This window comes from Wolffia australiana, chromosome 10, assembly GCF_029677425.1.
Source record: "Wolffia australiana isolate 7733 chromosome 10, ASM2967742v1".
NCBI lineage: Eukaryota > Viridiplantae > Streptophyta > Magnoliopsida > Alismatales > Araceae > Wolffia > Wolffia australiana.
Window position 1 is genome coordinate 213,607 of NC_135844.1, and position 27,757 is coordinate 241,363.

The window sequence follows — 27,757 nt, forward strand, 5'->3', positions numbered from 1 at the left end:
GTATGTAATTTATGATGAGATCATAATACAATGATCACTAGTTTTCAAGCATGAATTTAAATATTCATGTTTGTTGGATACTTGAGACATACATCAAGTTAATCGTATGGAATAACAATACCCGACTCTACTTATACTATAAGTCTTATTCTTCTTGTGGCCATCAATGTAAAGGTGATAAGGATAGATGATGGGTGTGCATCAAGAAAATAGTTCACTAAATTGATCCATATGAATCACGTTATTATACGTGAGTCTTAATCAAGTTGATTCATATGAGGATTGAACGAGTGGTATGCCGACCTAAGGCACCAAAGATTCTTGTGGATTGGAGGCCATATTTTGAATAAGTCGTACAAATCTCTAACCACAAGAATTCAACCAACTCTCAACTTGTATATAATTATCAAGAAATACACAAAGTTGATTGACTAGTTAAGATGGGATCGTAGAGCTTTGGGTTCTTCGGCCATTTGTCTCGATGAAAACTTAGAACTAATCACAACGGAAGACTAATAATGGAATTGAAACGGCATCAACAAAAAAATTTAATCAAATCTCCATGACACAGATCACATATGTGAATTCTTTCATCCTCGAGTGAGAGGAGTTGAACCGCTCATTTGTGTATCCTCTAGACATATCCATGTAGTGCATATCACATCAAATCTCCTCCTTCACCTTGACAAGTTTTGTTTACGCTCCATAATCATCATTACGCCATCTCAATCGCATCTAAGATGGAGAGGAGCTAAGGAAATAAGGGAGAAGACTTGTAAGAGCCCTAAACAATTTTTGCCACGAGTGAATTTTGTTTAGGGCTTTATTTATTATAAGTAGGTGTTTTTTCATAAAACCCCCCAAACTTTAAGTTTATCTTCCAACGTCCAAAAGGCAATATGGGTGTGACCTTCTAATTCCAAGTATCAGTCTAGTTAATGACTCTAGTTACCCAATAGCTTCTATTGGCCTTCTAAATTAAGAGATATATCATCAAATAGATTAATTAAAATTTAATCAATCTAACCAAGTCAATACGTTGAGTCTCTAGCCTATGGGGCGTTAAGCTACACATCACGCTCTAGAGGTACAAATGAGTGTGTATCGACTCATTCATGGAACCAATCTATCATTGGTTAGCGTGTACGCATAGTCCAGTATCGACTTCATGCTCCTAAGATGACTTAGGGTATTGTCAACTGTTAGAACCTAATTGGTGATTTGGAGGTAGAACGAGCGTATTCAAAAATCATCAAAGAACTCATACTTGAAATTTCAATTTCTTGACCAAAGACCTTATTGTGTTATCTTTATTGAGTTGTCTCCTTTATACCGAGGTTAGATGATCCCATCTTGACTACTCAATCATCTTCATGAACTTATATATGCACACAAACTAACATTTTGTCGAATTCCATGATTAGGAAATCATAAGGCCAAAGTCAAAGTATAACTATCTGTCCATGAGACAATATTTAGTGTCTCAGCTCTAAAGACCACTAACACAATTATGATGTGAATCAACATAATTGGCTTCTTAAGTGTGTCAGCTCTAATGACCAGTTACATAATCATGACATAAATCAACATGATTGAAAGTTTGGTATAATATCATTCAATTTTAGTACATATTAATTTATTGAACTTTTTTTTGTTAAAGATTACCCACTATGTATCCCTACTGTCTCCACACTAATGCCAACGTGACTGGTCATACTCATTATAGGAGTGAGGCTAGTTTTTTTTATTCTAATCATAATCATAAATATCATGTTATTTCAGTAATATTTCATGCATTTTATGTGCTTATTTTCATTGCACTTAGCGTCATCACAAATGCATATTATTTATGCTTAAAATAATTTATTGCACTTTTACAATGAATTTCATATTTTCTTGATCTATGATATTTAAACCTAGTTCTCCAACATTAATTTCATGAATAAAATAATTTAAAGTACATAAAATATTTATTTAGAATTATTTAAATAATATAACAATTATATTTTAAAAATAATTTCTACTATTTTTATGGAAATTTCTGAGGTTAAATTCACAAAGCAAATAATTTTATAAGTCACAAATATAATAATGATTTTTAATTATTTAATTTTAAAATATTTTTAATGAATTAATTGGCGTTTCCACTCTTAGATGTGCGTGCCACTCTAGCCATTCGTCAGACAAATATGAGAGAGAAAATTCCGAGGAGAGATAAAATATGATGGTTAAGTTTGGTCCAAATTCAAATGATGATATATTATGATAGAGAAGGAGTTTGGGGCTGAACATTTTTGGAAGGTAGTTCTGTTTTCCCCTCCTCTTTCCATCCAGCATCTTGGATTTATAAATAGAACCCCCATTCTTTTAAAAAAGACAACCTTGGGTTTTGTTCCTAATTATGATTTACGTCGTGATTTGTTTATTCAAATTTTGTTTGGGTCCATTCTTGAAGGAGTGACATTCAAATTAAGGCACGAGAAGAAAAGGCAGCATATGACCTGTTGGGCATGTGACTTCCAGGTTAGCGTGATCTTCTTCTTTTTCAAACACACGTTTTCTTCCTTTTTCCTAGATTATCATAGCTGATAGTTTAGGTTTCCACAATCATGCACGCCACCTCCAACACCGCCAATCATAGTCATGTATCAAATCCCATCTATGTCACTTCGGCAGCAATATAATCACCATCGCTCGCTCACACTCTACCAATTGTCAGTGTGTGTCTCCATCATCTCCATTATAACCAGCATTGTATATCTTTCATCCACTCCACTCTACTCATGTCAATCATCGTAAAACATCATGTGCCTCTCCCAAGGCTCCAGCGAAGTACTTAAATTAGAGTTAATTATTATTTTTACTATGAATTATATTAAATTTATCACAATTATTGTATTAAATTTGAATTAGTTAGGCTAATTAGACAATAATTTTCTAATCATCTTAAATTATTTTTAATTTAATTTCATTAGTTGTGTCTATTAATTTAGTTATAATTATTAAAATAAACATTAAAAAACCAAAAAATACAAGTTAAAGCTGAAATTCACTAATTCAATACTTACTCTTTGTGGATTTGACTCTTACTTGTATGCTCATGACAAAAATTAATGAATTTTGTTGCATAAACACAAAAACGTTACACGATATGTGATAAGCCAAAAATAGGGGTGAATTTTGTAATTTTATAAGCCCTTGTTGTCATTAATTTTAGCTTATACAATAAAATTTGTAAAACCTTCGCTTCAGATGTATAATGATAAGTATATCTATCGTCCAAGGGAAGCCAGTAAGGAATTTCAATTGTGATGTGGGTATATAATTTGACCCTAATTAGAGTTAATTTGATCTTTAATGAAGATCCAACCACCCTAATTAGTTGATGAATTTAGAAAGGGGGGTAGAAGAGATGAGAAGAATAGAAGAAACAGGGAGCTCTAAATTGAATTCTTTGATCTAATTTAAACGATTAAAGGAGTCAATTAGAGGGATTAAGAAGATTACTGAACTACTGAACTATTAGGTTTTGGAGGCTTAGTAATTCAAAATTTACTGAATTATTAGGTAATAAAAGGGGCAATTTAATCTCCTAAAAATTAAACTTTTTTTTAGATTTTATATGGTGAACTTGGAATAGCTAAGTTAATCTCACAATCTCCCTTCTCAATCCTGGCAAGGGCTTGTACATACCACTCAAGCCAAGCGATCTAGAAGTTCAAACCAAGTTCAAGAGGAAAAATCACAAACTTCACTAAACCATAATCCAAATTAGACTAAAATTCAAAAACAATGAATTAGAGAGCACCTAATAGAGTTGATCCAAGATGAAGCTCCTCTCTGTCTTGCAGCTGTGATAGAGCCACCTCCAGAATGACCCCTCCTCTCAAAATTTGACTTTTATACTTAGGTTACATGGTAAAAATTACCATTTTACTGTCATTTAGTAATTAATTTTTATCCATCAATGTATGATTGATCTGAATGATCCAACCATACAGATAGAAAGAGGAGGTTGAGATGAGCTAATCCATAAAAAATCATTTCAATCGGACATCAGAATCATAAGTGATTAATACATGAAAATTGACCAATCTAAGATGTTGGATCAATGTCCATTTATTTGATTAAATTTAATTTATACACGCAATGTCGTGTCATTCCCTCATTAGCCGCTGCATTAGAACTTTAAAATTCGAGTTCCATCTCGTAGTGCCACGTACCCCCTGTCCTGAAATCAAAAATAAAGAAAAATAATAAAAATAAACATAATACGTCTGCATTTACCTGTGCGCTCTTCATAATTTAAACCAGTCACAAATTGCCACCTCACCTCCCGTGTGCGTGCTCTGTATGCACAGAAGGGGAGGTGAGCTTACCTCTGGAGAGAGAATGACCTGGAATTTTGCAAAAAACGCCATGATTAAGTGCGCGCGCGTAAACCGACACCGCCCAGAAACTATTTAATTATATATCCTTTTTGCTTTCTTTCTCCTCCTTTTTCTCATAAAAACAATTAAAAAGCTGATTGATTGCAATAAAACCCCGTAACTATTTTCATGGCTTATAACCACGACGGCGGGCTGTTTTAAGAAAAACCCCTTTGATTTTAGAAATTTTTAAAAAACTCATATATTTTCCTTATAAATGTACTTTTTCCCATTTAAGAATCCATTTCTTCCTCGAATAAATTCCCAAAAAATCCAATAAAATCCTGAAAAATTCTAGAAAAATAATTAATTCGTTATGCCATTAATTATAATTAAAATGAATATTTAAACCTGCCATCTTTGTTAAAATAAAATTATTCCATGCTTAAAAAAATTTCATAAAATCCATAAAATTACATAAAACTAGGGAAAAAGCAGAATTCACTTGGGAAAATTAATTAACTAATAATATATGATAACAACCCTATTTTAAACTCTTTTTGATGGCTTGGCGCAGCCCGAGCCCCAGGATCATCTTCGGAGACGTCAACCTCATCATCGACATCACCGCCAGTTCGCGTCCAGCCCGCACGGCAAGCTAAAGCGACGATGCGCACACCCGGTTTCAAATATCCCGGGTAATGGGTTCGTTATTTTTATTTTCCTTCATTGTTTCATTTGAACATCATCCGTGTTTCTTTCCTTTCCGTTGTTTTTATCTCTCATTCCCCGTCTCTTTATCTCGTCTTACTCGTTGTACTGAGGGGAATCCAACCTATAAGGAATTCCCCTCCACCACCACTCAAGGGAAAGACAATTCCTTCCTCTCCCCTTTTCTTTCTCCTCTTTTCTTTTCTTCCCCTTTCCTTTTCCTTTTCCTTTTCTTTTTTGGTATTGGGCTTGTGTGTTAAGGCCCATCCAAACCCCTATAAAAGGGATAGGATGGGCACCCTAGAACCTTACCTCTCATTTTTTTGACTAAGTTTTTTTTCAAAGAGAATTGTTAGAACGAGAAGGTCGCCGCTCACGATCGAGGAAGGAGAAGAAGAGGAAGAAGAAAGAGGGAGGGAGAAGGAAGAAAGGAGGAGAGGAAGGGAGAAAGGGAAAGGAAGAGAGGGGCAGAGAGGGTGCCGCCGCGGGCCATCGCCCTGCCTTTTGCACCGTCTTCCCCCCCCCCCTCCCCCGCCGCCATAACGGGTGCGCGCGTTCGCAACTGACGCGCCCACCCTCCACAGCGGCCTGGGCTCTCCTCACTCCGGCTCTGACAGGCCGACGCCCAGACTTCGCCAGATTCGCGTCCAGTCCCCGCACGCGCGGTCGCTGCTGCCCACGCACCAGGCGCCCCGCGCCTCTCGGCACGCCATGCGTTGCACCGCCGCTGTGCACCGCCGGTGCGTGGCCACAGGACGCGTCATGCCACATCGATGCTGCGCGATCCCTGTTGAGCGTCGCGCCGCTCTCTAGTGCGCCAGCCTAGCTTGTAGCACTGCACCCGGTCACCGCCTCCGTGCATCGAAGTTGCACTGCGCCGATCAGCCGTCCGCCCATTGGATGAGCCTCGGCCCCTCTGGTCGCCAGCACCACGCCTACACCCGTCACTCGTTGCCGCCATCGCCTTGCACCTCCACACCCAATGGCGACGCCCACGCCTGCGCCGCCCCGCGTCTGCGGATGGTCTACCTCGCACTCCTCCCGCGCCCGTGAGTCGTCAGGCCGTCGATCGATGCCTCGACCCCTGCCAACCCCTACGTCTCTGCCATCTTCCACGCCCAGCACCCGCCAGTCCGTGCGTGGAACCCGGCACACACCGCACCCGTCTCACCACTCGGCTTGCCGGGCACCCGAGCTCACTGCGAGGTCGCCGGCGCCCTGTAGTTGTCGCCGCTGCGCCCGTCAGCTCGGCCATCACCTGTGCTTTGTGCCCGACGATGTCGTCGTGGCTGTGCATTCGAACGCATCCACTGCCTCACGCCGAGCCTCCACTCTGCCGAGCTCCAGCCACCTGATACCCGCATTACCGCGCTAGGACGAACACACGAAGCCAGGAAGTGGTTAGCAGACCCCGACGAGGTACGTCCACTCTGCCCCGTCTCTTATTTCTTTCAGTGCATAATCATATTGCCACCACCATGCTCGGGTTAGACGTAGGTGAGCGGGACAGGATGAGTGAAAACTCGCAAATCTTGAGTGCCTTTCCTGTTTGGTACGAGTTGGGCTTGCCCGGTGTGAGCTAAATTCGGTGGGAAAACATCCCGTTCGGCGTCGTACCATCCTCGACCCCCCTCAGACGAGGCTCGGAAGGCCTAACCACCCATCTCCGAGCAACTTCGTCGGTTTCCGGGGAGTCGGACTTCCGTGTTAGTTGACACTTGCACGTTCCACAAGTAGACGCATTCTGCATTTCATCGTAGGTCCTAGCCATCAGTATTCACTGTCGGACAACGCCCCCGGTTGTAGTCCAATACCGTCTTCTTATCGACATCGAGTCAGCACGCTCAGTAACGAACGGACGACGTCCTGACGACGTCAAACATCACTTTAAATGCATAAAAATGTTGTAATTACTTGAACTAAAGACCAAATTTAGGGTGTTATCAATGTCTAACCCTAATTTCTGGTTCATAATTTCTTTGGTTCTTTGATGTCCTTCTCAAATAATTTTTTAATATGAGTATTTGGAACACATGCATGAAGACTAGTAATGTTGTTTTATGATATCATCATAATTCGCTAAGGCTGATCATATATTTATGTTCTTCATTTTAAGCATCACATGTGTGATATAATGGATACATTGTATTATTGAACATGGAATGAGATATAGAATGTGTGATTGGCTTGCACACCACATATATTTCATTCACTAGCCAGAGTAGTGGATGTTGGATTTTAGAGGCCTTGATCTAGATGAAGATGAGGATTCCATTCAGTGAAAGACTCAAAATGAAATTGCAACGACATCACTAAAATCATTAAACGAAGAAATTGTGCACAAATTGAATCATTGATTTCTTGGGTCCCCGAGCGAGATGAATTGATATGTTCATATGTGCAGCCTTTAGATGTGTCCATGTGATCCTCACCACATCAGATATCCTCCTTCTCATTGACAAGCCCCATTCAATCTTTGTAGCCATCATTATGCCATTCTGATAGAATCGGGAATGGAGCAGAGCCATGGAGAGAAAGAAGACGAAGGAGAAGGCACATGAACAATTTTAGCCTGGGTGAATTTCTTATAAAGTTTTCCCCTATTTATACTAAGTGGGTATTTTCCATAAAAGACCCCAAACTTAAGTATATCTTATGATGTCCGAAGACTATTTTCACGTGACCATTTAGACCCATGTATTGGTCTAGTTAACAACTCTAGTGGCACAATAACCTTTATTTATTAACTATATCATCATGTAGATTAATTACTAATGAATTAATTTAACTCAATAAATAGGTTTGAGTCCCCAACACGCGGGGTTGCCAAGCTACACCTCGTGTTCTAGAAGATACAAAGGAGTGTGTATCAACTCACTTCATGAAACATGTTCGTCCTCAGTTACCGTGTATGTCTAGTCCCTCATCCACTTGACGCTCCTTAGACGACTTATGGTATGGTCAACTGTCAAACCCTAATCGGTCATCCGAGGTAATACTAATGCATTCAGAAATCATCGGAGAACTCTTCTCCAATATTTCACTACCTTGGCCAAGGACTTCATCACATCATCTTCCTTGAGCTATCACCTCTTATACTAAGGGTACACGATCCCATCTTGACCACTCAATTGTCTTCAAGAACTTCTTGATGCACCCAAACCAAGACTATTTAGAATCCCATAATTAGGGACACATAGGTCATTGTCAAAGTACAAATGCGCATCCACAATACATCTTTTGTGTCTCAAGTCTAAGGGCCATTTAGACAACCATGACGTGAATCAACCTGATTGATAGTTCAGTATAATACCATTCAGGAATTTGTACATAAATCAATTCAGTGAACTCTTTCCACTAAAGAGTACACACTATCTATCCTTAGTGTCTCCACACTAATGGCTATGGGATAGACCAGACTCATCATATGAGTGTGGCTAGATAGTGCTATTCTATCTGGATATTTCTATGTCCTTCTCAAGTATCCTTTGAATAGGAATATTTAGAACACATGCTTAAAGATTAATGATCTCCGTATTAAGATCTCATCATAATTCACCAAGTTCGATCATGTATTCATGGACTTCATTATAAGCATCACACATGCACTATAATAAATATGTTTTTCTAATGAATATGTAATAAGATATGGAACGTGTGATTGGCTTGCTGGCCACATATATTTCCATCACTCATCATAATTCATTAAGTCTGATCGTGTATTAATAGATTCATTGTAAGCATCACACGTGTGATATAATGTATAAATTATATTTCTAAACATGTAATGTGTGATTGGCTTGCGCACCACATATATTCCAATCACTAGCCAGGGTAGTGGAGATATTGGAGAGAGTGTTCGCCAATGATCTGTGTTACACATCAGTAGAAACTGAAATTAATGTGACTTGATGGTGAGAAGATCCACTAGATCTTCAAGGAGAGTTGAATAAATTTAGGAAGAGATCCAACATTAGATCTGTTGTGTGGATACCTCGAGAAATTGGACACGCGAACACGTTGAAGAAGTCTTCCCAAGGACCAAGTCAAGAGGTGAAAAAGTTCTACACTATTTTAATGTATTTATCATATTTTTAATACAACAAAACCATATTTTAATGTAAATCATATTTTATTTACATTAATTTCATTTTATTTTTGAAAAAATATTTTACAAAATTACTTAAATCATTTGGGTGAGATTTATTTGATCTGAAATGGACAATCACTCTCCAAATCTATTTGGAAACTAGTTGTCCCTCTGTTAATGTTGTGTTTATCTGAACATTTTGGGTAGAAGGATGACTAATTTACAAATGGATAAATACAACTTTGAGCAGACGCAGCTTCATTTTCATTGGTCATACTTGTACTTTAATACATAAATTGAGTTTTTTGTGTGATTGTGTCTGAGTACTTGAGTGTGAAGTTTTTGACGATTGAGAAGAGATGTCTAAGGCTTTTGTGGATTGAAGCTAAGGAGATACTTGATAGTAGTTTCAAGGTTGTTGATGAGGAGGCAGGAAACTCATGTTTGATTAATGGAATGATTTGTAAGTCATACATGTGATTTAATAATCATTCAGCTCAAACTCGTAACGTGTGGATTTATTTGAATGACACACACAAGTGTGTGATGTACCATTTTACTCTTTCTAATCGAACGAGAACGTTGGTCTACGAGGCACAATAAAATCTCCTTCTCCAGAGCACCATGAGATATCCATAATTTTTCTTCAAAAATCAGTACACATGTAAGCACACCATTATTCAATGCATACATGTTCTTTGTTTCAAGATGAGCTAACGAAAAGGCTAATCAAGGTGCCCGGTGATCACTGCCCTTGAATAATGCATCCACGATTATTTTATTAACTAAGCAAAATAATAGATATATAACTGATGGAAAAATAAAGATAATAACTCATGTTGCATAAAGTACTAGATACATAGAAATAAATAAAACCTAAATGCTGAATCCACAAATATATGAAATATGTTTTGTTAATACCTTAACTCCTTTACACAATTTATATGTAAAATAGAGTGATATTTCATAGACTAAATAATTCTAAGTGGAGAATTATATCCTCGTTACAGACGACAAGCGAATCATCCTAAAATCCTTTGCGGTGGTGGGTCAGTCCCATTAGGACAAGGCCCCACATGTATTTTTGAAATCACATGTAGAGTAAACTGTAGAATAGGCATGAATCGTGATGTGACTGCGTTGAGAAGAATAATCGAGAATTAGATTTTTACATCTAAGTTTAGAAGGAGAGAGAGAGAGAGAGAGAGAGAGAGAGACACGTGGGCTAGAGCCCATAAGCCCACAACTCTAATTCTCTTCTCACATTCCCCCTCAAGCTAGAGCATAAATGTCATATAGGCCCAGCTTGCCTGAAAAGGTGTCGTAGGACGTCACGCTTAGCCTTTTAGTGAATATATCGGTAAGCTGATCTGTGGAGGCCACATAGGGTGCGGAAATAAGTCCTGTGACGATACGATGATGAATCACATGGCAGTCAATCTTGACGTGCTTGGTACGCATAGAAAATGTTTGGTTATTGGCAATGAACATAGCTGCTTGATTGTCACACATCATTGGCATCGCCCCTTTCACTGGAAAGCCAAGTTCAAAGAGGAAGTTACGTACCCACAACATCTCGAAGGACGTCTCGGCTATCGCTCAATATTCTGCCTCAACACTAGATACCGATGGGACAGATTGCTTGTGACCTCGCCAAATTACAAGGTTACCAACCACATACACGCAATAGCTACTCGTAGACTTGCGGCCCTAACGATCGCCAGCAAAACTGGCATCAGAGTACCCGATGACCTGTAGATGACCATGGCATCGAAAGATAAGTCCTCGTCCTGGAGCATATTTGAGATATGCAAGCAGACGTAGAGTAGCCTCCCAATGAACCTCTCGAGGAGCGTGCATAAACTGGCTCAGAACGTTTACGGTGAAGGCAATGTCGGGCCGTGTCAACATAGCATAGATAAGTTTCCCAACCAGGCGCCGATACCATTTAGGATTCGTATAGAATGGAGACGTAGTACTTTAAAGCTAAGGCTTGCTATCTATCGGAGATGCATAGGGCTTGCATCCATATAGACCAGCTTATGGCAAAGTAGCAAGGATATACTTGCGTTTATTAAGAACAAGAGCACCTAGTCGAGATGCAAATTCGATGCCAAGGAAATACTTAGGTTCCCCTAAGTCGCAAATATCAAGATGCTGGAGGAAGGTCTTGACATGCTGAATGCCCGCACAATCACTGTCTGTGATGATTATGTCATCCAAATTGACCACAAGAATAATACACCTAGCTGAGGTAGTCTTGCGGAAGACGCTAGGCTCCACATCACATGCCACCAGTCCACACATCGAGATAAGTTCACTAAACTTATCAAACCACGCCCGCGGACTCTGTTTCAGGCCATAAAAAGCGCGATGAAGAAGACATACCTTATCATGTTCCCCCTCAATCGAATAACCAGGAGGTTGTTCCACATATACACACTCAGAGAGGTCGCCTAGAGAAAGGCATTGGAGACATCAAGATGGTGCAACGGCCAATCATGGTTGGCCACCAAGGAAAGAAGTACACGGGTAGAGTTAAGCCAAACCACCTGAGAGAATGTCTCCTCATCATCGATGCTGTGAACCTGCGAGAAACCCCGAGCGACTAATCAAGCTTTGCAGTGATAAATAGTTCCATCAAGATGATACTTCAGTGTGAACACCTAGCGACAGCTGACAACATTAGTAGTAGTCGGTCAATCGACAAGCTCCCACGTACCTTGACGAACAAATGCAGAATACTCTTCATCCATAGTGGATTTCCAATGAGGATATCAATAATGTAGTCTCATGAGATTGAGGAATAGACTCTACAGCCAAGGCCACGACAAATGCCCGATAAGGAGCAAAAAGTCTGGCATGCGAGACCACATTAGATTATGGATGAAGAGTGCAGGAGCATGTACCTTTTTGAAGCGCGATCGAAAGATGAAAATCATCAAAAGGTGGACTTGAGGTGGATGCAGATTGGGCTTCAGCAGGGAGCTGGGGGGCCAATGAGTTGGGAGCAGAGAGGAGAGGAAGAGGTTGGGCTAGCAAAGAGGTGTTAGCGGGTTTAGGTAGTGGGGGTAATGCCGGTAGGGGAGCAGAAGGTAGGGGAAGTGGCATATCAGGTGCAATAGGGGAAGCAGCCGGGTTCATCGGGAAAACAGGAGGAGATGATCCCGAATGCTCCCAAGATGTGGAATGTGTAGGGTAGAAAGGAGTTGACTCATGAAATGTAACATCCACCGAGATAATGTAACATTGACTCTCGGGAAGGTAGATCTGCTATCACTTCTACATGCGAGAATAGCCGACAAATATCCCGTGGTTGCGCGTGAAGCAAGTTTGGATTTGGTGGCCAAGTGGTCATGAACAAAGGCCACACGCCCAAATATACAGGGCGGTAAGGGAAATAACTCCCTCTCTAGATGAAGTTGATGAAGAGGAACATCACCACCAAGAGGTGTGGAAGGAATGCGGTTGATGAGGAACATCGAGGTCATGATAGCATCTTCCCAAAACTCACGAGGGACATTCATCTCATATAATATCGCCAGAGTCATGTCCAGAAAATGACGATGCTTCTGCTCAGCTATGCCATTCCATTGAGAGGTATGAGCGCATGATGTTTGATGAATGATACCAGCCGCCGCGCACAAATCTTGAAATTCTCGTTGGACAAGTTCCGTGGCATTGTCCGTACAGATGATCTTCGAAGTGCACAAGTAATGAGTCGATATCTCCTGAAGAAACTGATGGATCATTGGGAGAGCATCGGTGCGGTCAGTCAAAATATAGACCCATGACACACGGGAGTAATCATCAATAAGTACCATATAGTAGCGAATACCAAGTTTGGAAGGAATGCGTGATGGTCCCCAAATATCACAATGCACTAAATCAAAAGGTTTCACACTAATAGATTCAGTACGTTGAAAGGTAGTACGATGATGTTTTCCCATCTGACATGACTCACAAACAAAATCCTTAATGGTCACCCAGGGGAGTGCTTGGCGAAGCTTGGTGATACCGGGATGCCCAAGGCGGCGATGCCACTCAAGAGAGGTAGAAGAATGGGAAAGGTGATAGGAAAGGCCAGTGGATGGTGTATTAGAGATGAGCTTGTAATCACCACCCCGAGTTTTATGCCCCAAACCAATCTGTGCGCCGGTCCTCAAATCCTGAAACACACAATGATAGGGTAAAAAGGTCACGGAGCATAAAAGAGCTTCAAGGTACTAATAGAAATAGGATTGACTAGAAAGCTCGGAATATAGAGAACATCATGAAGCGGAAGCTGAGATGTAGGGAAAGCAGTGCCTTTGCCAGTAACCGAACAAGAGCGTCCATATGCAACAAATACGAATTCAGGATTGTCAAGTTTGGAAAAATGAGAAAGTATAGTGTCATCACCCGTCACATGACGTGAGGCACCAGAGTCAATAATCCAAGACCCCGAAGAGCAAAATTGAGAGGTAGTACCCTGACCAGAGGAAGAGGAACCACGCGTAGCAGTATAAAGGAGGGTTGCACAAACCCTAAAGGTGGCAACGGTGGAGTAGTCGACAAAGAAGGGACATGACAAGGATGTCCGGGGGGATAACCCCACTTCTGATATCACCGAGCAAACGAATGTGTCAGTCGAGAGCAATGAATGCATGGAGGACTGGTATACTTGCTGCGATGCCGATCATAAGATCGATCACTGAATGGTTGAGAACTGCCGGAGCTTTTCCGAGTCCTAGCGAGAGCAACGGGAGCAGAAGTAAAAAGTGCCGAAGAGTCGGAAGAGGCGATAGAAGTTGCTGAAGGAGAGGCCTTGATGGGAGTAAGGCTGTCCATGCTTTGAGCCGTATTAAAGACATCGGCCAAGGATGGAAGAGTTGCACCACTCAGAATAGATCCACGTATCTGTGTATTGATGGCCGTAGGAATAGAGTTAAGGAAGATGGATACATGTAACTCCTCCCGATAACGTCCTTGCTCCGGAATATCCAAAGTGTATGGATGATATACCTGCAGGCGCGAATCACACCCGCGAAGAGTAGCATATACTGCCTCGAGAGGACCCTTAGATCCTTGAAGTTTAAACATATTTTCAAAGATGTCAATAGTAGAGGCGATATTACTCTTCGGACCATACATCCGGAAGAGCGCGTCCCATATCTTCTTCATCGGGGAGCAAGCTGAAGTGAGTCAACAAGATAGGGAGAAAGCATCTTCAGATGCCAAGCGGTGGTTGTACGATCATGTGTGATCTAGTGTACATAATGAGGATCATCGTGTGGTGGTGGATCTTTCATGAGAAGAGACTTGTGCTGATGAATTTGTAAAAATCAATGAAAGCTTGCCGACCATGTGATGTAATTGGAGGCGCATCCAGAGAAAATGGAACACGACGCCTGCAACTGTCAGATAAACGGGTTGACCGATCCAGTGGTAACTAGTGCAGGCATATAGGTAGGCGATGGTAAGTCTATAGAAGGGTCCATCTGAAGTGGATATATTGAATATAGATGTCGTCGGTAAATCGCCTGCTCTTGGGGGCCGGGGAAGATAATATGGCAAGAAGAAGGCAACCAGTGGAAATCCGGTAAGAAGCCCGGTGATGATAATACGGGCAAGAAGAAGGCCACCGGTGGAGATCCGGCAAGAAGGCCGCCGATGAAAATATGACAAGAAGAAGGCTTCTGGTGGAGATCCGGTAAGAAGCCCGCCGATGATAATACAGGCAAGAAGAAGGCCGCCAATGGAGATCCGACAAGAAGGCCACCAATGATAATACGGCAAGAAGAAAGTCCACCGGGATGGAGATCCGATTGATACAATCCACCGGTGGAGATCTGGCAAGAATCTGGTGGAGGAGAAGAAGGCCGCTGAGAAGGCTTTGGCGGAGAAGAAACTCCCCGCCAAGGACACGTTGGTCGCGGGTGACAAGAAGACGGCCAACAACCTGATACAATCCACCGGTGGAGATCCGGCAAGAATCTGGTGGAGGAGAAGGAGGCCGCCGAGTAGGCTCTAGCGAAGAAGAAACTCCCCACCAAGGACACGTTGGTCACTGGAGAAAAGAAGACAGCCGACAACCTGATACAATCCACTGGTGGGGATCCGGCAAGAATCTGGTGGAGGAGAAGAAGTTCGTCGAGAAGGCTCCGGTGAAGAAGAAACTCTCCGCCAAGGACACATTGGCCACGGGATTGATGGCGCACGCCATCAAGGATTGTCAACAACGTCACCCGCGCCGTGCGCCATCGTCGTTGAAGACTGGGTGAAGATGCTCGAGTTATCATTTCTCTTTTTTTGTCTCTCTCCCTCTCCTGTCTTTGCATTTTTCCCTTTCGTGTCGTCGTATTTTGTCGCATTCGTGACGTGTTCATCCGTCGTTCTACCGTCAAGGGGAGGGGCCATCCGTTGACCCTTTCCCCTTGTTTCTCTCCCTTTCTTTCCCCATTCCCTCATCTCCCCCTTTGTTTTTCTTATGTTCTTTCTTTGTTTGTAATGGGGGGAGTCCATTTATAAGGGCTCCCCTAATGGACTCCCTTGTAGGCCAGGTATTATTTTCTAAGGAATCGTGTTCCCCGTTACTTGGTCTCGCTGCTATCCAGGAAGAAGGATCGTCCACGAGAGAAGGCGCTGAAAAAAAAGGAGAACGGGAGAGTAGATCGGGAATTCATGGTCGGCGATTCTGCTTGAAGAACTGCTGTACCATCTTCCTCTCTGGATCACCGCCTGTCTCAGGGTCTCCAGTTCGTGCACGAAGACTACATCTCTGAACCTCGTGAGAAGGAAGATTCTGCCGCATCCCGCAGGACGGATGCCAATCTGGGATCGCGGTGCAGTCCGGTGCAATCGTTCTACAGCACCCGGATCCCACTCGACTGCGGGAAGTATCCACACCCGTTTGTTACCCTCTTCTTCTCCCCCTGTACACCCAATACAGGCCGGAGAAATCTGACCGCCGAACGGGGTCAACATGGTCCAACGGGAAGAGAATCAAAAAGGTTGCTCGCGAATTGCCTCGGTGACGCTGATATCATTTTCCCGCTCCTTTGCGAATGTGGATCTCGCTGTTTGCAACAAAGGGGGAGGAGAATGGTATCACCTAAAATACGCGGTCCGTGGAGCTCTTTAAACCGGCGTTGGGATCGCACTGAGGACTTTGTTGCATAGTAAGGTACCGCAGTGTAAAAGGCGACGTCTGGTTGTTGGGCATTATGCAGCCCTTGTGGGTTCGTTACATCGACAGGGTGACCGTCGGTGATGCCCAGCTGTCCAATCCCTTCCCCGTTTGGGTACCGTGAGGTGTGAATTCAGCTACGTCTGCCCAGCGGGTTGACTCCTCCATCGTCGCGACCACCCACTATCACCGCTAGCATCGTAACACACCAGTTCTCTCCACGAGAAGCGTGATTTCTAGATACGCTCGCCAATCAATAGGGCTGGTCCGCTACGACTCATCTCCTCCGCACGTACTTCTCTGCCGACTTCCATTAATTGCTCTGGCTTCCACTAGCCTGTCGAGCCGCCGTTGACTCTCTGGCGCCACTTCGCCGCACCCGCTCTGACCGCCGTCGACCGTCGACGATCTTGCACGACGAGCCACGCCAACTACGAGGTTCGCCATCCGCTCCTGACGCTCGTTTATTTACTTCTTGTAGTGTACTTTCGTCTTGACTCCACCGCGCTCGGGCTAGGTAGGTGAGAGAGGTTTTGAGAGAAACTAGGATGTCTTTGAGTGTCTTACCGGTACGGACGAGACCGTCCGTTACGTGAGAGACCTACGGATTGATTCCATTCGGCCGTAGACGCCTTCGTCGCTCCGACGAGGTTCGAGGGGCCATCGTCGCCGTCACCCGGCAACCCCGTCCAAGCTTGGAGCTCGATGCCTCCCTCGAGTCAGAGCCTACACGTACGACACGTAGGATATTCACTTGAGCATCGTAGTTACATCGATCTGTTAGGGTTCATCTGTCGGACGACGACACCGTCATATTCGGTGTCGACCGGACGACGTCCTAGACGACGTCCGACATCAGGGAGACAAGAAGACGGCCACCGATAGAGGACACGTCGAGGGGTAGAGATCCCGCCGGCAAGAGGAGACGCCGCCGGTAGAGGAAGACCGCCGCTCGCCGCTTGCTGGTAAAAGGAAGACCGCTGCTCCTCAGTAAGAGGAAGACGCCACTGGTAGAGGAAGATTGCTTCTAATGGAAGGATCACGCTGGAGACAAAATTCTCCGGTAAGGAATTGTCGGCTCTGATACCATGTAAATAGGTATGAATTGTGATATGACCACGTTGAGAAGAATAATCGAAAATTAGGTTTTTTACATGTAAGTTTAGAAAAGGAGAGAGAGAGAGAGAGAGAGAGAGAGAGAGAAAGAGAGATAGAGAGAGACGTGGGCTAGAGCCCATAAGCCCACAACTCAAATTCTCTTCTCACCTAAACGTATGCATTCCATTCAGCAGTGGAATATTTATTTTAGAAATAAAGTATTTTGGGCATGAAATAAATTCTAATTAATAATGGGAAATTCAGGAAAATTATATAATTGGTGTCTTGGGATGAATAAATTGAACTCTAGATTACTTCATGACAAATAAATCAAAATTTTAATTTATAAATTTTATTTTTCATTAATTGAGTAGAATTATTTAAAGTTAATTTATTTAGTGTCAAATTAATTCCATATAAATCATGAAAATATGTATTTAATTTTATTAACTAAATCAATTAAGATTTAATTTGTTTTATGTCAATAAAATTCTTAGGTTAGGGAATGCTTATATTTTTGGAATAGTTAAAATTGAAAGAAGGAAAGAGTTAAATTATTCAATTCCATAAAATTCCTACAACCATTTTAAATTGTTTAATTGGTTGCTCATATTCTTTTTTATAATGATTGTCATGTTTTACATTTAAGAATGATCTGTGTGCTTAGATTTTCCTACATATTAAATTAATTTATTTTATCTATTATTTTCAATATTATAATTTTTTTGTGGAATATTGGATGGAATGAGAAACTAGAAAAAATCTGGATGGATCTCATGTAGGATCTCTAGATATGGTTGACAAATATTGAGAGATATTGTGCTTATAATTTTGACTATGAATAATAGTCAAGATACACTTACATCCTTGGACCACACATGGGACTTATGTAATGTTCAGGTGCCCTAGATTATTTTTTCTTCATTTTCTTCCACATGGCACAATGCTTCCCAAGAAAAATAAATCAATATCTGGGATGGTGATCAGAACTTGATATATTGATATCTGGTGCCATCATCCAGCAGAGTCCTTTATCTATACGACTTTGTTTTTGATATCCGAGACTGGGCCAATCTTAGATATCCATCTGATATGTGATACAAGCATCTGAAGTCATCTTGATTATCCGATATCAGTATCGGCAAATACTGCTGTCTTCAGTCAAGCATGAGCTTACAAAGCTCTAGTGAAGGTTGAAGGCAAATTACAAAGGCATACAACACAAATTTACATTGCTTAGATTTTGGATTACATCTGTCCCTCCTTGGGGTCATGCTCTCTATGCATTGAAAGAGAATTTGATGCAGGAGGGACGCGGTCGACGTCCTGCGGCGGGAGCGTGGGCCCGTTCGTCCCTCTCGGGGACGTTGATCTTGGACGGCACGTCCCGCCTTGTCGGTGGGAGTCCCGAAAAGGTCCTGTGCAGGGCCTCAATTCGTAGAAGCCGAGGGTGACCGTTCTCCACTCGGTCAACACCCACGGGGTCGTCGTAGTGGCATTGGTGGGCCTGACGACCGGTGGGCGGATCGGTTCAGCCGGCCGGATGGCGAATACAGCGGCGAACAATACAACGGCTTATGGCAGCTGAGGGGGCGGCGCGGGGCGCGGCGGCACGTTGCGCGGCGGCCAGCCGGCGCGGGGCGCGGCGAGGCGGTGGGGGGACGGCGAGGCGGCGCGGGGCGCGGCGCGCGAGACGGGCGCGGGCACGGCGGCGAGGCGCGGCGAGGCGCGGCGGCGAGGCGGCCGGGGCGCGGCGGCGAGACGGCACAGGGCGCGGCGGCGAGGCGCGGCGCGGGTGGCGCGCAGGCGACGCGGGACGCGCGCGGGCGGCGCGGGGCTCTCGCGGGCAGCGCGCTGGCGGCGCGCGGGGGCTGCGGCGGCGGCGGCTGCGGCCGCCTAGGGTTTCGTCGGGTGAGGCCGACGGACAGGAAGGGGGGGGGCGGAACGGGACGGGCGGCCAAGTCGGCCCCGTTCCCTTCCGCCCTACACTCACTCACCTTCTTTTCTTCTTTCTTTCTCTCGCGGGAACGGGACGGACTTCTTTTCCAAAAATTCAAACAAGACTTAGGGTAGAATGGGGGCCCCTCCGTCCGTTATGTAGGGAGGGTAATGGGCCCTAAGGAGGGATCATAAGAGGGGGAACCCATTAGGAAAGGGTCCCCTCTTAAGCCCACTAGTACATAGTTTATTTTAACATGAAAATTTAGCTAAACCTAGGAATTAAACTAGATATTAGAGGAAAGAAAATACCTAGATAACTGAGGGCTACGTCATCATAATTTCTGAAGAATAATCATAGTTTAGGGTTGACGGCCCATGATAGGCCCAAGTAATATCAGTGTTGAACTTACAAAATCCAAGCTGAGGTTTAAAGCAAATTCAAGTGCCTATTTTATGGGCGTGTATACAACTCTAACTGACTTCCGAATGCCAAAAGCTGAGCATTTGCGAATTAAAAAAAGTAACCTAATGACAGGAAGCTAAGTACCAATGAGTATAATAAGAACTATAAAACTGTTTAAATATTAATCTGTCTGAACCTAGGGAAGAAAATTAGTCTAGAGCGTTAATTCATCTTCTTCTTTTCTTCCGTCTACAGTCAGATTAGCGGCGGGCGATGCCGGCGTTGAGGGCTCTGCGCTCTCCCTCTGGGCGGAGCTGGAGAAATCAACCATGCTGAGGAGCCTCGGGCGGCGCCGCCAAGCCGGGGCGGTCCGGCCGGCGGCCGCCTGGCGGCGCTCTTTCTCGCGAATCTCGCCTCCGCCGCCGACTCCGGCGACCGTGCTCAGAGTCTCGAAGAACAACATAGCCTTTCTAGGTCCCCCCAAGGAAGGCCCCAAGCCGAGGCAGCTCCTCTCGCTTCCCCCTTTTCCCCCCCACGACGTCAATCCTCTTCCCGGCCGGAAGAACTCGCAGCCTTCGCGCGTCACCGCCATCACCTGGACGAAGCATTACTTCTCCGACGTCCCTCCCCCCGTCATCCAAACCCATTTCAACCAGGGCCTCGTGAGTTCTACGGCGATGATTCCTTCGTCCTTGGTCGGAATTAAGGTTTTTTTTGGTTCAGGTTATGGCGGCGAATGGCGGCGATCGCGAGCTAGTAGTATCGAATCTGAAGGAGGTACGCTGCGGTTCCTTGATCTTCGTCTTCTTCCCCGGCCGGAAATTTTTGAAGAAAAAAAAGGGGGTTTCGTTCGATCTTTCAAGGTGCGACACGACGAAGCGATGAAGCCTGGAATGCAGCTCTACTTGCCCGTGTCCGTCGCCGAGACGAAGATTTCCAGAAGATATGATACCATTCCGACGGCGACGCTCAATCCGAACGCCGACGAGATCGCTTATCTGCGTCGGCTCGTTACCCACAAGGCATGTACGAGTTTCTCGCCGACCCATCTGCGAAAAATCTCATCTTGAAGAGTGAATGAATCGAAAAAATCTCTTTCAGGATTCCGCCATTATCGTGCTGAACAAACCTCCGAAGATGCCGGTCAAGGGGAGGCTGCCGGTGCACAACGCCATGGACGCTCTGATGGCGGCCGCGCTGTCGCACGGCAAGGAAGAGGGCCCCAAATTGGTAATCGATCGAACCCTGATGATCGATTCTTTCGCAGTCTAATCCAAAGGCGGAGATTGGGCCAGGTGCATCGGCTGGACGCGGAGAGCAGCGGCCTGCTCTTGCTCTCGAGGACCAAGGAGAGCGCCGCGTGGCTTCACACCCTCTTCTTTACAGTCCCCAACTCTGGTTCTTGTTCGGAGGTCGTGTATATTTATTCTCCCTGGTCTTCTTCACCAACTCTCTCTCTCTCTTCTTCCTATCTCTGTTGTGAGCGTGATGGGTTCTGGTTTGCCGGATAGATGTGGAGCAGAAGATCGACGATGCAGAGGTACTGGGCGTTGGTGATCGGACGGCCGGCAGAACGGGAGGGGGTCATCCGGGCTCCGCTGTCGAAGGTGTAGTCTTTGTGTAAAAGAAACTGGGGAAGTTGCGGTCTTCATGGATGTGTGTCATGGCAGGTGCTGCTGAACGGGGGGAAGACGGAGAGGGTGATCCTGGCGCACCCGTCGGGCATCGACGGCTGGAGAGAGGCCACGACGGAGTACCGTGTGATGGGCCCCACCATCAGGGGCTGCTCCTGGCTCGAGCTCCGCCCCCTCACTCGCCTGAAACACCAGGCATGCCTCTCTCTCTCTCTCTCTCTCTCTCTCTCTCTCTCTATCTATCGGCCTATCGCTCTATCTATCCTTCCTTCTATCTATCTTTCTATCAACTCTGTCTGTCTTTATCTATCTATCTCTATCCATCCATCCATCCACCGATGTCCATCTATCTATCCTTCTATTCATTAATTTGTATCTATCAATCTATCTATCCATCTATTCATCAATTTCTATCTATCCATCTATCCAACAATTCATCAATACCTGTCTTATCCTCTTGGAAGGTCATTAGATAACCTTTTGATGAATGATCATTTTGTGATTTCTTGGCACGAATAGCTATATTCGGCTGTCGTGCACTCTTACCTTTTTCGTCTCTCCCATTCTCCTCTCTCCCTCAGTCCCATTTTTTGATTTCGTCAGACCTCCATGGGGATCCCAACACTATCCTACTATCCATCAGTGTCTATCTCTCTACCCATCAATGTCTATCCATCTATCTCTCTCTCTGAATCTATCCATCTGTGTCTAATCTCTATCCTTTAATGTCTATCCATCTCTCCATCTATCCATCCACCCATCCATCTGTTTATCCATCCATTTATCTCTCACAACGTATTTGTGGATCTGTATCCAGCTGCGGGTGCACTGCGCGGAGGCGCTGGGGACGCCGATCGTGGGGGACTTCAAGTACGGCTGGTGCGCGCACCGCCGGTGGCAGCAGACGGCTCAGCCCGACTACGAGCCGCGGTCCGGCCAGCCCTACCGCCTGCGCCGCCCCCACGGCCTCCCCGTCCAGAAGGGCAGCGTCCTCTCCAACGTCCCCCTCCTCCACCTCCACTGTCGCGAGCTCGTCCTCCCCGACGTCGCGGCGGCGCTCCGCCGCCCCACCGGCGGCGCCGCCGCCCCCCTCCTCCGCTTCGTCGCCCCCCTCCACCCCCACATGCAGCTCAGCTGGAACGTCATGTCCTCCTTCCTCGTCTAATCCCGTCTTAGAAAAATCGCCCCTTTTCTTTCTCGCCGAAATCAACGCTCGAACCGAGGGGAGGAACGAAAAAATAATTCGTATAATTATTATACCCGAGGGGAGGGCCCGAGCGCGGTGGAGCGGAGCGAGGATGGAGAAGATGCGCCGGGCGGTGCGGATGGTGAAGATCGTGCGGCGGTGGCGGCGGCGGAGCCACGGCGGCGACGAGGCGGCGCCGCCGGCGGGATTCATGGGGATTTACGTCGGGGATGAGCGGCGGCGGTTCGTGATTCCGGCGAGGTTCTTGAATTTTCCGGTGATGGCGTCGCTCTTGAAGAGGTTCGAGGAGGAGGTCGGCCACGCGGCCGCCTGCGGCCTTCTTGCAGCCCGCCCCTTGCAGCGCGGCCTTCTTCTGCTTCGTGATTCGGCTGCTGGAGAAGGAGGAGGCGAGGTACAAGGCCTTCTCCTTGGCCCTGTTCCAGCGCCTCGCCGACGAGCTCGCCGGCGATGGCCTCTCCCCGCTTCTCCCCAAGCGCTAACAACCCGCCCCTGACCCGGTCACCGGACCATATCATATAGTTTATATTTATGTTATAATTTCTTCTGACGAGAAACAATAAGAAGGCGAATAAATTATCTTGGGCTTTTCGTAATTAGGGGCTGAGTTGGGGGGTTTTTCTGACTTTTCACGGGTCTGAGTTAGGGTTTTCTCTCGTATAAATCGCCGGCGGGCGGTGGAGGGAGAGGGGGAGGGTGATCGAGCGGCGTAGCGATGGGAGTTTACACGTTTGTGTGCAGGAGTTCGGGGTCGGGATGGTCGGGGAAGCAGCTCGCCGGCGAGCTTGAGGCGGCGGCGGCGTCGTCGTACGAGCTGCAGAGGAAGCTGGTGCAGGCGGCTGCCTCGGTGGACTCCTCCGGCGGCCTGCAGTCGTCCTTCTCCCTCGTCTCCCCTTCCTCTGCCGTCTTTCAGGTTGAGTTTCCTTCTCAATTGCTAGAACTTTACCCATGGTCGTTTTGTACCGCTGGAAGTAGACATATCCTGATTCGGATCCCCATAAGCTTCGATCTCGGATGAAAACTTGGTTTTTGTCATTTGGGTAGTGTTTTTTCTCGTGTAAGGCGCGTTTTAGTGTATGATTTCTCTTCTCTTTTCATTTTATTGTCCGTCATTGTTCATTTTATGATCCTGGGCGGATTATTTTTCCTGATTTGGCTGGGCATTGTGCTCCAGTGGAAAAGTTATTTCCTTTGTTTTCATTAATCTTTTCTGATTCTTTTTGAATTAATTGGAGCCCTGACACTTACCCACTGTGATTATCAGGCTGGGATGATGTATGTATGGAATTTATGTTTCTATTTCCCTCTAGATATGTTCATGTTAAATTTCGAGAGTAAGTTTCTGGAAATCCATTCTACTATGAGTCTTACGTTCTTGCTATATTGAATTGGGTTGTAGGTGATCATTGGTGGCGGTGGTGGCGGCGGTGGGTTTGTAGGTGGAGGTGCTTCCGGAGGAGGCGCTGCACCGGCGGCTGCTGCTGCTGCTACGGAGGCACCTGCGGCGGAGGAGAAGAAGGAAGAGAAGGAGGAGAGCGACGACGATATGGGATTTTCTCTCTTCGACTAGGTTCTCTTTCCTCTATTTATTTCCAGAAATCTCTTGCTATTCACGAGTACTTCTTGGTTGAGGCGTTGGAAGAATTTTTCTATCATAAGAGGTTCGCATGGCATGATCATTGGGCACTGGAACCCTCGTCTCTCTCCCATCCAGATATATGAATGCTAGAACATCATTAAAATCTTTAATCCAGGCAGGGATCAAAATCTGTAATTTTCTTGGGTAGATTTTGGATCTGTGATGCCTTGTAATCTCATCTTTGGATGGTGTTGTCAACTTGCTACATTTTCAGGATGAGGCAATGCAGGATATCTGCACAGTTTCATCTCACTTGTGGATATTAGAACTGTCTTCATTTTGTAATGCCATTGTTGCAACAACTTCGAAGTTCTGGATCGACGCCTCCGTGACACCGTTTGATAGAAATTCCCAAAGAAAATGTATTTCAGAGAAACAATTGCAATGGGGGGAGAGGGATTACGAACTTCAGCTTTCAGTAGGCTTGATCCCCTTAACGATTTAATGCATATCTTCTACCATACACTTGTAATGATGCTACTGGTGAACCCAGAGACAGTTATGTCACTTCTCCGCGAAGAATTGGGCTCTATCAAATTATGAAATTTTGAAATGGTTCATGAGCTGTTTGAACCTAATGCATTTGCGTGTCTTTTGGGAAACTGTAAAGAGTTTAGATTGTGAAGGAATCCATTCGGGTCTTAAAGGATCAGTGTGTCAACCTGAAAGGAACTGCGAAAAAAATAACAGCTTGAATGAACGGAACATAACCCGTGAGGAATGGGATAGTGATAAGTTCTTGGAAGGTATCGATCGATGATCGACAATTTAATAATTGATTGCTATAATATCCTTAAAGCATGTCATCCATAAGCTGAGTTGGTGACCACAGAAAGCAGAGGGAAAGGAAGAGATACATCGTGAGAGGCTGTGGAAAAAGAAAGGATGACAGATAAGAGGGAGAGAGGTTGCTCCTACTCATTCTAGTAAACTGTCACTGGTTTGTGTCACTGGACTGATAGAAGGGCCATGACATGGTGCCTGATGGAGGACCATAGGGAAAACCAAGGCCAAGGTCGCCAGCAGCCGCGTCGCGGAGCCTGAGCCAACGCGAAGAACCCGAGTTTTAAGTATATGGCTTGATGACTGGTCCCGACAACTCGTTTACATTTGTATTTTATCTTTATGGATTTTGTGGGCCCTGGTGTTTTGGGCTCCGTCGTCTTTTCTCATGTTTTTGAATTTCATTTGGAGCATTAGGGGAAGGTCTTTGTTAGACATTTCCCCTAAGTTGGCCCATTAAGGCAACCACCCTTACCTTTATAAGGGACGGTATGCCCCTAGTTTCAGTTGGACTTCAGAGAAACAATTGCAGTGGGGGGAGAGGAGATTGATTATGAACTTCAGCTTTCAGTAGGTTTGATCCCCTTAACAATTTAATGTATATCTTCTAACATCCACTTGTAAAGATGCTACTGGTGAACCCAAAGACAGTTATGACATTCGGTTCTATAAAGATTAGTGTGTCACCCTGAAAGAAACTACAAAAAAATAACAGCGTGAATGAACGTAACATAACACGTGAGGAATGGGATAATGATAAGTTCTTGGAAGGTCGACAATTTAATTAGTAATTTCTATTATATTCTTTACATTGAATGAGAGATCTAGTTCAAAGCTGGCTAACGAGAAAATTGCCAATGACGTCCTTAAAAGCATGTCATCCATAAGCTGAGTTGGTGACTACAGAAAGCAGTGGGAGAGGAAGAGATTCATTGCCAGAGGTAGTGGAAAAAGAAAGCATGACAGATAAAAGGGAGAGTGGGGGCTTATGAGTTACTTTATTGCGAGTTTAATTCTTGTTTCCCCCTACTCATACTAGTTAATTGTCACTGGTTTGTGTTATTGGGCTGATAGAAGGGCCATTACATGTTACCTGATGGAGGACCATTGGGAAGACCAAGTCCAAGCTCGTCAGCAACTCCATCGTGGAGACCGAGACGACGCAAAGAACTCGAGTTTCAAGTATACAGCCGGTCTCGACAGTTCTTTTACTTTTGTATTTTATCTTTATGGATTTTGTGGGCCCTGGTGTTTCGGGCGCCATCGTCTTTTCTCATGTTTTTGAGTTTCATTTGGACCATTAGGGGAATGTCTTTGTTAGACATTTCCCCTAAGTTGGCCCATTAGGGCAACCATCCTTACCTTTATAAGGGATGGTATGTTCCTAGTTTCAGTTGAACTTCTCATGGGGGGTGGGGCCGACCGAAGACCTGACGACCAGTGCCGCCTCCGTTACCTGTCATCCGCGCCGTTCGGTTGTCAGCGACCCTAATGACTATCGACCGATCACCGCGCTGACATCACCTCCGAGAACAATGCACATTTCTTCATATGTCCAGGCTCGCTGCTTGCAGGTCACACCCATCTCCTCTCGTTATTCTTTTCAGTATTATTATCTGCTCCAGTGCTGTTCTTGTCGCTCCCCTTGCTGGAGCTTAGTGTCGTTGGATAGCCACCATCGCGAGTGTAGGGAATCTCGTTCTTAGGTGTTGGATTGGGTAAGCTATCAACGACGGCTGGGAACACATACGGCCAGTGATTGCCTTCCCATTTCGTCGATGTTCGAGCGGGTCCGTCGGGTTGTTGGGAGCTTCTCCTGCCTCTAGATCCCTCGTGTCGTCTTTCAGGTTCTATCGTCCTAGTCAGTGGCAACCAATGCAATCTTTGTTGATTTAAACTCTTGCATCATTAACTCGTCGCGTCATATCACGAATTTCTCACTGTGGTGTAACACGAGCCGTCGATTCTGGCACGTTGTGTTACAACAATACCGGGCCAATATTTTGCGTAATGATGGCCCGATATGGTATCAATTCTCTCTCTCACACACACTCTCTGTGTTTCTGTCTCTCTCTACCTCTGTCTCTCTATCTCTCTCTTTCTCTCTATTTCTGTCTCTCTATCTCTCTCTTTCTCTCTATTTCTGTCTCTCTATCTCTCTCTTTCTCTCTATTTCTGTCTTTCTATCGCTCTCTCTCTCCCTCTCTCTTCTATCTCCCTCTCTCTCTCCTCCTCTCCCTCTGACCCTCTCCCTTGCCCTCTTCCTCTCTCTCCCCCTCTCCCTCTAACACTCTCCCTCCCCCTCTTTCTATCTCTTATCTCTTTCTCCCCCTCTCTCTATCTATCTCCCCCCTCTTTCCCTCTCTCTATCTCTCTGTACCTATCTCCCCTCTCTCTCCCTCTATCTCTCTCCCTCTCTCTCTCTCTCTCTCTCTTCGCCCCTAATTTTAGAAGCTTGTACTCAATCTGGAAAGCATGGACAATGATGGCGAATGGTGAAGCGCAGCTTCCAGGTGGGTTCAAAGTCTAGTAGGCTGTTCTAGTGTGCCATGAATTTCAGATCTCAGCTATGGTCTCATTTGTCACGCACCACTCCATGCCCTTAAAAACTGAAGCGGCCCCGTTTGTGGTTGGGTAGCGGTGCCGATTACCTTGTGGGGCTATGCCAAATGAAATACTTGTGGGCCAATTTATTTTCAGGTTTCTTAGTTTGTGT

At 45.1% G+C, this 27,757-nt stretch overlaps 2 protein-coding genes and 1 long non-coding RNA gene across 5 annotated transcripts; 2 read left to right on the top strand and 1 right to left on the bottom strand.

Annotated features, from left to right (window-relative positions):
- Positions 1-19,934: 19,934 nt before the first annotated feature.
- Positions 19,935-21,052, bottom strand: LOC144708477 (uncharacterized). The gene is made up of 2 exons (XR_013582789.1): positions 20,911-21,052; positions 19,935-20,830 (listed from the first exon to the last, which is right to left on the bottom strand). It is a non-coding gene; the product is annotated as an uncharacterized LOC144708477 (long non-coding RNA).
- On the top strand, positions 20,111-22,621 carry LOC144708476 (Pseudouridine synthase family protein). Of its 3 annotated transcripts, XM_078581836.1 has the most exons (8): positions 20,111-20,443; positions 20,505-20,558; positions 20,645-20,803; positions 20,883-21,011; positions 21,077-21,193; positions 21,293-21,388; positions 21,452-21,610; positions 22,233-22,621. In XM_078581836.1, exons 1-8 carry the CDS (start codon positions 20,111-20,113, stop codon positions 22,578-22,580), a joined length of 1,395 nt encoding a protein of 464 aa, XP_078437962.1. In that variant the 3' UTR covers positions 22,581-22,621. The 3 variants fall into 3 exon arrangements, with proteins under 3 accessions (XP_078437962.1, XP_078437964.1, XP_078437963.1); XM_078581838.1 differs by lacking the exon at positions 20,505-20,558 and having other exon boundaries at positions 20,111-20,498; positions 20,622-20,803; XM_078581837.1 differs by having other exon boundaries at positions 20,111-20,447; positions 20,556-20,803.
- A 683-nt stretch (positions 22,622-23,304) lies between these two features.
- Positions 23,305-24,292, top strand: LOC144708669 (large ribosomal subunit protein P3-like). The gene is made up of 2 exons (XM_078582083.1): positions 23,305-23,532; positions 24,019-24,292. The coding sequence occupies exons 1-2, from the start codon at positions 23,335-23,337 to the stop codon at positions 24,187-24,189; spliced, it is 369 nt and encodes a 122-aa protein (XP_078438209.1). The 5' UTR covers positions 23,305-23,334; the 3' UTR covers positions 24,190-24,292.
- Positions 24,293-27,757: the final 3,465 nt, after the last annotated feature.

Coding starts and splice junctions, on each gene's coding strand:
- LOC144708669 (XM_078582083.1), top strand. CDS start 23,335: ATGGGAGTTTACACGTTTGTGTGCAGGAGTTCGGGGTCGGGATGGTCG. Junction 23,533..24,018: donor CTTCCTCTGCCGTCTTTCAG/GTTGAGTTTCCT, acceptor ATTGGGTTGTAG/GTGATCATTGGTGGCGGTGG.
- LOC144708476 (XM_078581837.1), top strand. CDS start 20,111: ATGCTGAGGAGCCTCGGGCGGCGCCGCCAAGCCGGGGCGGTCCGGCCG. Junction 20,448..20,555: donor TTTCAACCAGGGCCTCGTGA/GTTCTACGGCGA, acceptor TCGAATCTGAAG/GAGGTACGCTGCGGTTCCTT. Junction 20,804..20,882: donor GTCGGCTCGTTACCCACAAG/GCATGTACGAGT, acceptor AATCTCTTTCAG/GATTCCGCCATTATCGTGCT.